The sequence below is a fragment of the Triticum aestivum genome, chromosome 1A (assembly GCF_018294505.1).
Source record: "Triticum aestivum cultivar Chinese Spring chromosome 1A, IWGSC CS RefSeq v2.1, whole genome shotgun sequence".
Lineage (NCBI taxonomy): Eukaryota > Viridiplantae > Streptophyta > Magnoliopsida > Poales > Poaceae > Triticum > Triticum aestivum.
In genome coordinates, this window is record NC_057794.1 from 80136630 (window position 1) to 80145877 (window position 9248).

Consider the following 9248-nt stretch of genomic DNA (forward strand, 5'->3'; position numbering starts at 1 on the left):
TGGAAACATTTTTAGTAAAAATGGAACTTTTTTGGGAATTTTGAATCTTTTTTAAAAAGTGCGAACATATTTTTTTCAAACAAAAATAGTGTGAACATTCTCAAACTATATTTACTGTGTTAGGTTTTTTTTTGCATATAGTTTTTTTTAGAGCATTTTTAGGAACTTTTACAAATAGTTGGTTGCTTAGTTGGAAAGAGTATTTTCTCTTTTTTTTTCAAGTATTTTGGCTTGCCCAAAACAAAGCACTTCTCAGCAGCCAGACGCTCAGCCTCATCACAATCATACACACTCTGCTCCTCCATGACCAATCGATACTCCTCCGTCCGCATTGCCACCTTCTCCTGCAGATTGGTGATCATGGCCATGGCCTGGGCAGCCGCTACCGCCGACGTGATCCTTCTACACGAGTGCCGTGGACTTGTGGTCCAGCTCCACCCGCCACTTTAGCTCATCAACCATGCTAGTCTTCAGCCTCGGTATCAAGCATGCTGCCGTCAAAGACGCCCAAGTAGTTCCGTTGCAGGGAGAGCGCCCTGGTGATTTAGAAATAAGCAGTCATCTATGATACACTGATTAACTGGTTTCATGTTTGTTATCCTACTCCAGTGGCAAAAGTGTTCTCTGTTTTTGGTAAGGTGGCATTTGAACTAAAATGGTAGACTTCACAACAAATTGAATGTGACTGGTATTTTATCTACCCCCAAGAACCGCACCTTACAGGAAGAAAATCTCACTAAACCCTAAACATACATTGGTACAGCAACTCAAGGACCATGTCTCTCTCACTTGATAATCCAAAAAACAACTAATTTCAAACTGTCTAAGATTCTTGTTGTCAGACTGTAAAAATCCCCCAACTCAACACAGACCAAGAATTAAAGTACAGAAGGAACACAATTGCTGACAAATTAACCGCAATAGTTCTCGGTTCATCGAAAGAACGACTTTTGTTTCTAAGCTAAGAAGGTTCAGTTAGATTCATCTCCTCAATCAAGAGAATGTGCTCCAGTCAAACAGCTAAGGAAATGATGACCAGATAATTGGATAAGATTTAGAAATCCAGGCAACGGCGCATTCAGGCCAGATTTAGTAAATTGATGAATGACAGTACACTTTCTTTAATTTGCACCATCCAACACTAAACGAAACAAATCAGATAGATCTAAAATTGGGTTGTGACTTGTGATCATCAATCAATAGGAGCAGAGTATGGTGCAGATCTACCAATGTATTTAGCTGCCACCGGAAACACAATTGTTCATAATGATTTACCACAAACTTGAACAACCAAAAGCAGAGACCCTGATTCAATTTGTTTGGGTGTGCTCAAAAGCAGGGTTGCTGCCCCGTAATAATCCAAAAACACTAAAGTCTAAACCCCTGAATCATTGGACTACTTGTGAAAAAATTAATCAAGGAGCCCTTCATTCAGATTCAGGGTTTAATTAACTGATTAGTTAAGATCAAGTGTCAACTGGTTCACCAATTCTGTTATTCCCGGGAATGTTGATCCAGTGAGGCTATTCTGGCTTGCATCAAGGTGCTAGATCTTAGAATGGTTACCAAAAGCTGCCGGTATCGACCTGTTTCATGTGTTCATGTGATGGTCCGGGATCTGCTCGACTCGTTGACCCTACTTGTTCACAGCCAACGAAACCTCAGATACATGTCTAAAGCTCATTAGGGCTAACAGCCATCACACATGTCATGTTCACCTGTTCAGAGGAAATGGAAGTTTGCTCCACCAAGTAAACAACCTTGACAAAAGATAAAGTTACCAGAAGTCCTTTCATAATCATTTTGCACAAACATACACCACCTATATTGGAGAACAAAGTTGACCTGCAACCAACAAAATGCTCAGATTACTTCATAAAGACATATCAATTTTTACTATGAACGGAACCTTCAAGGCAAGACTACTGCAGAACCTACCACTAAGTCGAACTATATATTTTTTTACGATTGCTAGGCATACTCGCGAGTTCACAAATAATAATAATCCAAAAAAGTTGAATCCTTCATTTTTAAAATTTGAGCATTGGCGCATATCCACTATATGGATTAGTCATATTATCAGGCTCGGTCAGTATATTTTAGTAATTTTGTCACATATGCACTGTTTGTTGAACCAATTCCAATAATAATCAATAGACATGCATATCTTTGGAAAAAAAGGAACACACATGCATACAGTGGAAGTGTCTCAAGGGCCAAACTATTCTGGAAACTATCATAGCAGACATCATCTTTTTCTAAATCTCGACTAAACGGTGATGCACGCACACTTATCTTGGCTTGACCACCTGCACAATCAGATCTTACTACTGGGCATTGGTATTGTCTGATGCTTCCCATCGAACATCAGGCAATTTGAGATTTACCATTGCCCTAGGGACTTGACATCCCAGCTATCTTGCTCTGGCAGCTTAGTGGTACCTGACCAAAATGCTTGGTGCATGTTCTGGAAGTTGTTCCAAATCTGTGCAGCTCCCTAGGCAGACTCATAGAAGGTTGAACAATGTTTTGTTAATCAGTTGCAGCATCTGTACACTTAAAAAAATGCATAAAACAAAATATACCTCCTTAGGTGCATCCTTTATGATTCTTGGCAGTTAGGTGAACATAAAGATAATAGGAAACATAAGAAACTGGCTTTTAAAACTTGCATTGCAGTATGCAAGAAATTGATGATACTGTCCCCAAGTGGTCTAGGATAACCCGGTGATCAAAAATACACTAACTGATTATGTAGAGAATTATAGATTCGCCAAATTCTTAAATTAGTATTTTAATCAAACAACGTCTGTTAATTGGAACTATTTACTATTGTTATCGTTCGTAAGTCTATTCAGTTACAGAAGGTTCTCAATCGGATTAGCCATCCCTCTTTCATTCAATTAGGTTCAGCAAATTCCTTTTATTACCTTGACAATGCCCACTGCTGGACAGAGTTAATATTTTTGGCAAGAAATCTCTGTTATAAATGGTCCAAATTTATCTATATGTATTATGTATGCCCCCAACAATAGAAAACATGATTTTGGTCCTCTTCCTCTCTAGCAAACCTTCGCCAGTGACAGGGATATGCCAAATTGCCAATGACCTTTCTCTGATTTCTGAGTTTTAGAGGTAGAGGGTGGAACAATTAGAAAGTCAACAAAGGGCTAGATGAATCTGATTGAAGAACTAAAAGCAACAGAATATCTTGCTGTGCATAAATCATCAATTATATGTCCAATTAGTACTGTCCAGTTAAAGGTCGAAGCTAGAATCATAGATCTTACAACTGTACTTCCGAAAAGAACCATTCAACATCAGACTTTTATCATTGCTAAACTTCAGTATCTCATATCATACAGTGATAATCCTCCTAGATTAAGATTATACCAAATCAGTGAACGAATAAAATAACTACAATTTGGAGCTTCAAGTAAAGCAAACAGTTAACTTAACTCTCCAGTCGACGGGCTATGTTGTTACCTGAAGAATCATCCTCCCCCTGCTGTTAGATCAGCACCTTGGCCCCTCATTCTTGGAGCAGCATCCGATACCAAATCTCCAACCTGGTAGCCAATTCTGGTCAACAAATAGTAGCATAGGATACTTCTACAACTAAGTTAAAGTCAGACAAGAAGAGCATTGTCTAGATGTATCTCTTTGGGTTTAAAACTGTGAATTTCAGAGATGCGCTTCTCTGAAAGCATAAAGATGCCATATCAGACTCAACACTTGGCTCAACAAATCATACAGTTCGGTGCAAGTATTTGTACTGCTCTCATGTGCAAATCCAAGTGAGAGTGCTATATTGGTAACCCATATCTGAGTTGAAAACGGGGAAACAGAAGTGTGATTTTAGAGGTGAATACCTTATCCTCCAGCTCATGGTCAGATGCGTGTTAGGCGGCAGCATCCTGCTCGGAGGTTGTGGCTCCTCTTCCACCTCCCTCTGCGGCCCGTTGCTAGATGGAAAAGGGAGTGCAGCATCCGTCGTGCGACAGATCGATTGACCCGACTCCCGCCTCTTCCTCGATTTCTTTACTGCGTGGCCAGCAAGACGGCGACGTGCAAGAGAGAAGGAGTTGGGGAAGAAAGAAAGGAGATACAGAGGAGGCATGCGGTGCCCGAGCGTAGCGCCGCCTCCCTGCTATGGCCATCGCCCCCTGCAAGCTTGCGCCGCTGTGGTCCGTGCCCCGGCCGACTCTCCATTTTCTCCTCCTTCATCTCCCCGTGCGCCTCCTGCCTCGCTGCCGCCGCCTGATGCGGCACCCGAGCACAGCGGCTCCTCGACGCCTCGCTGCTGCATCCTCGGAGCGCAGCGCCGCCTCCCCGCCTCGATGTCGCCGCCTAATGCGGCGCTCGAGGGCACCGCCGCCTCGACGCCTCTCTGTTGCATCCCTGGAGCGCAACGCCGCCTCCCCACCTCGCTTCCGCCGCCTGATGCGGCGCCCGAGCGCGCCGCCGCCTCCCCGAGCGCCATCTCCCGCGAGCCCACCACCGCCCCGCCGTGCTGGAAAAGGGATAAGATAGAAGACAGGGTCGCGGCTGAATTCTTGGAAACGTAGGGCTTTTTTCTATAAAAATGAATCGTTTTTTCAGATCCACTTACATAGGGACGGCGGGTTGAATTCTTAGAAAACAGGGGGACTTTTGTGCAAAATGGCTGACGACGTACGACAAAAACGATCGCTGGTTTATTTATTAAGTAGGTAAAGACTAGCAAAAATGCCCGTGCGTTGCAACGGATAAGAAATACATTTAAGAGTTCGTGTGGTATTCGCATAAGGATCCACTTTATGAAGATCCCATTGTATTCCAAAAGCTCGTAATCTTCTTCTCTGCTAATAAAACCCACTACTTCAACTCGCTCTAAAGAAGTTGAATTATGTGTAACAAATTGTTGATATTCAATAATCCTGTGTCAAAATATTACAGAAATCTAAACGTTTATTCCTTCAGTGCGACGGTAATTGTGCATCATCCGCATGCCTTTAGCAGCTTGAAATAGATCATATATTAAGTCTTGTATCTCGCAATCCCAGCTATTGTGAGGGCGAAACAGAACGCGAGCAAGATGCATCGTTGTTGCACTCTCTTTATTCTTTATCCCTCCCTATCTCACAAACGACATCGATGACATTCAAAGTTCTGGTCAGCAAGTACAGGTGAGCCTCAAATATCTTATTCCTTAAGAAATATTTCTTTCCAATATTTAATCCACTCTTAATTATTACATTTGATAATGTAAAAACAACATCAAGTAACAAACAACAGCAAGTAATATAATAGGTGTTCATCCGATTTCTTTTAATCAGTGCTAGCACGTATAGCCATCCAACAGAACTCAGTGCAATTTCTTTTCATAGTGTTGGTCCGAACCAACTGATTGTTCTTTGACATCAAGCGCACACCGTGACTCACCCCGCTGGCTCGACTCGCACACGCGTCAACTTAACTTTGCCACGTACTTCATAGGACCCTCGCACTGCCCCCGACCCAGCCGCTTTTTCTTGTCGGTCGAGTCGTTCATTCACCACCCACCAGCGAGAGGTAGCAATAGCAAGCCCCGCTTCTTCTTCTCTTATCCTCAAGAACTGAGGCCGCTGGTCCTCCTCATCTACTCTCCATCCACCTCACATCACCACCCATCTCTCCTCTTCCTATCTATCCAGCGCACCCCGCCCCCGCGAACTCGCCGCCCCGTGCTCCGGATCCAGCCGATCCCGCGCCGCTCATCCTCGCGCGCCTCTGCTTGCGTTGACCGTGAGGAGGAGGTCAGCGTCTCGGCCAGCGGTGGCACACGGATTCTCATCCCGTACATCCACGGATACTCATCTTGTTCTATGCTTGTAGGCCAATGTGAAGCCAGTCGCTGACACGCCGTTGCAGACCACCAGATCCGGAGTGCCGCCGCTGGATCCTGTCCGCGTCACGCCACGCCGTTGCAGACCACCAGATACCCGCCGCTGGATCCTGTCCGCATCACGCCCGCGTCAACGGCGGCTGTCAGAACACCCTCTCCTTCTCGAGGACTCCGATTCTCTTCGTTGCCTTCCCATCATGATGGGTTATTTCTTTTTTTGCCTTTGATTCTCGTGAGAATCTGAGGGACTCGCCCGCGGATCTTTCTTCACTCCTCATTGTTCTCTCTCATGTATTTGCAGTATGTTTGTTGTTTTTTGAGAAGTCTGATTAATATTACGGATAATCTGCAATTGTATATAAACTAATGAGAATCAGTTTAGAGGAGCGATGCGTGACAAAAAAATCGAACGTAAACGCACGACCAGACAGAGTTTGTGTGCGTGATGGCCGGGCTGAAACTCTGTTGAAGTGACCGCGAGTTGAATATCAAACAATATAGGGTCCTTTTTGTAAACCTAAAGCGTTTTTTAGATAACAACTTGAAAAGGTAGTGCGGGTTAATTTCTCAAAAACGGGAGGACTTTTCTACAAAACGGCCGGTGACGTACTACCAGAAGCAATCGATGGTTTATTAGTAGGTAAAGATATATATATATATATATATATATATATATATATATATACATATAATCTATATCTATACCTACTATTAAAGCAAGGTGATATTCTTAGTTCCGTCCCGCGATTGATTTTTTTTCCTGGCAGTTTTACAAAAAAGCCCCTCGGTTTACATAAATCAACCCGCAGTCCCTGTTTTAGTGGCAATTTAGAAAAATGTTTTGTTTTTGCGTAAAAAACCCCTGCATTTGTTAGAAATTATACCCGCAACCCTTATCTCTTATTGGACTGGCTCACCACCGCGCCTCTCACCGCTTATCCTGCCGTTCTCCATGAGCGGGCACGCGCCGCCGCTTGCCACCGGCGTCGTGGCGGGCGTCCGCGCCGAGGCGGACAGGAGACCCAAGTCAAAGGCTGGTCATGGGGAAGGCCTCGGCGGGAAGACTCGAGGAGGTCTCGAGCGCGACAGGGAGCTGGCCGGAGCGCACGGACAGTGGGGGGGCTTCCGTCGTCCAGGCACAGGCTGGATACGGCCCCGCGGCGCGAGTGTGCCGGCAGCATGGGGAGGGGAGGGCTGGAGCACGGGCGCGCACGCATGGGAGGAAATAGTCGTCCCCTGGCGCGGGGTCAACGGCTTGGGAGCGCTGACCGCATCGACCCAGGCGGCGCGGCTACAGAGTGATGCAGGGCACGGCAGTGACGGGTCACGGCACCGCGGGCGGCGGACGGAGCGACAGAGAGAGGTGGGGCGCGGGCGAGCTTGTGCTCGTGCTCGAGCGCCTGAAGAAGATGGCGCGGCGGCGGAGTTGAAGCGCCTTGGCGAGCTCGGGCTACACGGCTGCGAGTCGGGCTTGGCGAGGATGCAGGCAGCACGGGACGTCGATGCCGAGAACTTGGAGGCGGGGAGCCGGTTCCCAGCTTTGGGAGCGCGGGACGACGCGAAGAACAGCATCGGGTGGCGGAGCACTGCCTCTACACTTGAATAGAGAGAGAGAGGGGGAGATATTCAGAGAGGATGGAGCAGAATTGAAAGGGGAAGAAGAGTGAAGGTGAGGGCGACGGGCAGGCAACCTGCGGGGGGCTCCGATGGCGCGGCCGAGCATGTGCGAGGACGAGGCACACCTCCCGCTCGAAGAAGATGCCACCCCAACATCACCACGAATCGTGGAGGAGAGGAGTAATAGCGGGCGAATCATGGAGAAGAGGAGTCGCAGAGGGCGCCGGCGGCCGCGGAGGCCCTGCCCCATCGGCGCTGCATGGGGAAGGAGGGGGCAGAGAGAGCGAGGCGTGGTGGGGTGGTGGGTTGGCAGATCGGAGAAAGCCTTGGGAAGGAGGACGCGACTGAATCAGGTGGAGGCGAGGCTGCTGACCCACGGGACCGGCGACTGGGGCGAACGGCCAGATCAAGCTTCTGGCTGGGTTGGATGGAGAAGAGGAAGAGGACCACGCTGGGACGGCGATCTGGATAAGAGAAGGAGAGGAGTGGCGATGGGATAAGGCAAGCAGTGGGCGGTCGGTGCTTTTCTTCATGTTGTACCGGCCACACCATAGAAGCTACTCGGTGCATGCGTGCTAGCATCGATTATTTATTTTACGGAAGAGCACCGACTATTCCTTGATGTTGTTAGTTGTCACCACATTATCAGATACTCCCTCTGTTATAAAATAAGTCTCTCAATACAATTTTATACACAATTTTATACTCCCTTCGTTTCTAAATTTAAGTGTATTTAAATTTTTTAATACGGACTACATGTGAATATATATAGGCATATTTTAAAGTAAAGATTCACTCATTTTGCTCCGTATGTAGTTTAAAAAGACTTATATTTACAAATGGAGGGAATACTATAGTTAATACAAAGTTGGGACACTTATTTTAAGACGGAGAGAGTATACTAATTAAAAGTGAGTGAAATATTAAAAAGAAACATTTCTTAACAGAGAAGATATTTGAAGCTCGCATGCACTTGCTAACCTTCAAGATATTCGTCAACTCTGGATGTCATGGATGTCATCGGTAAGATAGGGAGGTGAGAGCGAGGGATGAAGAATAGAGAAAGTGCGACAACGGTGCATCTTGCTTGTGCCATGTTTCGCTCAGCACAACACCTAGGAGGGGGAGCACTACCCTCCATTGTACAATATGCCCCACAGCTCTGCGTACATATTCCTGATCCTCATCGAGACCCGATGATAATGGCCAGGGAAGTGGTCATGTTGGTGTGAAGGGTGTGCTCCTACTGTTGGCGACAACGTGTCAACAAAAGAGTTACACGCATTGTAAATTCTTTACTTTCTGGTCATCATATTTTTGAAGTGGGAAAACATAAATATGAATTAGTGTTAATAGGGATTGCGATATATAGGAATTAATATATGACATATTTGAAACTATTACAGGTGTGCGGATGATGCATACTCTCACATCGAAGGAGTAGCCGCTGATCCATAAATGGTTAGATTTTCATAATGATTTTTACACATAGTTGTTAAATAACAACAACATATTACACATAATTCAATTTATTTAGAGTGAGTTAAAGAAGTACGTTTTATGTTTAGAAAAATAGATTACGAGCTTTTGGAATATAATAAAATCTGCATAAAGTGAATCTTTATGAGTCTTATAACCAATTTAATTAGGAAAACTTATTATTCACCATGACAGGTAAACACCTGAGCTTAATACCACATGAACTCTCAGATTTATTTTATACCCGGTGCAACGCACGGGCACTTTTGCTAGTATAATATATATA

General features: G+C 45.4%; 1 protein-coding gene across 2 annotated transcripts; it reads right to left on the reverse strand.

Moving 5' to 3' along the window:
• Positions 1 to 93: 93 nt before the first annotated feature.
• Positions 94 to 8544, reverse strand: LOC123191131 (translation initiation factor IF-2). 2 transcript variants are annotated; one of them, XR_006496722.1, is made up of 3 exons: positions 7558 to 8544; positions 3873 to 7458; positions 94 to 3569 (listed from the first exon to the last, which is right to left on the reverse strand). XR_006496722.1 is itself a non-coding variant. In XM_044603914.1 (2 exons), the coding sequence occupies exons 1-2, from the start codon at positions 7731 to 7733 to the stop codon at positions 6905 to 6907; spliced, it is 735 nt and encodes a 244-aa protein (XP_044459849.1). In that variant the 5' UTR covers positions 7734 to 8195; the 3' UTR covers positions 5170 to 6904. The 2 variants fall into 2 exon arrangements, 1 of the variants encoding a protein (XP_044459849.1); XM_044603914.1 differs by lacking the exon at positions 94 to 3569 and having other exon boundaries at positions 5170 to 7463; positions 7558 to 8195.
• Positions 8545 to 9248: the final 704 nt, after the last annotated feature.

Excerpts from the sequence above, each read along its gene's own strand:
- LOC123191131 (XM_044603914.1), bottom strand. The coding sequence starts at position 7,733 with ATGGGGCAGGGCCTCCGCGGCCGCCGGCGCCCTCTGCGACTCCTCTTC. Across the intron at positions 7,464-7,557 it reads GCCATCGGAGCCCCCCGCAG|TGTAGAGGCAGTGCTCCGCC; the intron begins GTTGCCTGCCCG and ends TCTCTATTCAAG.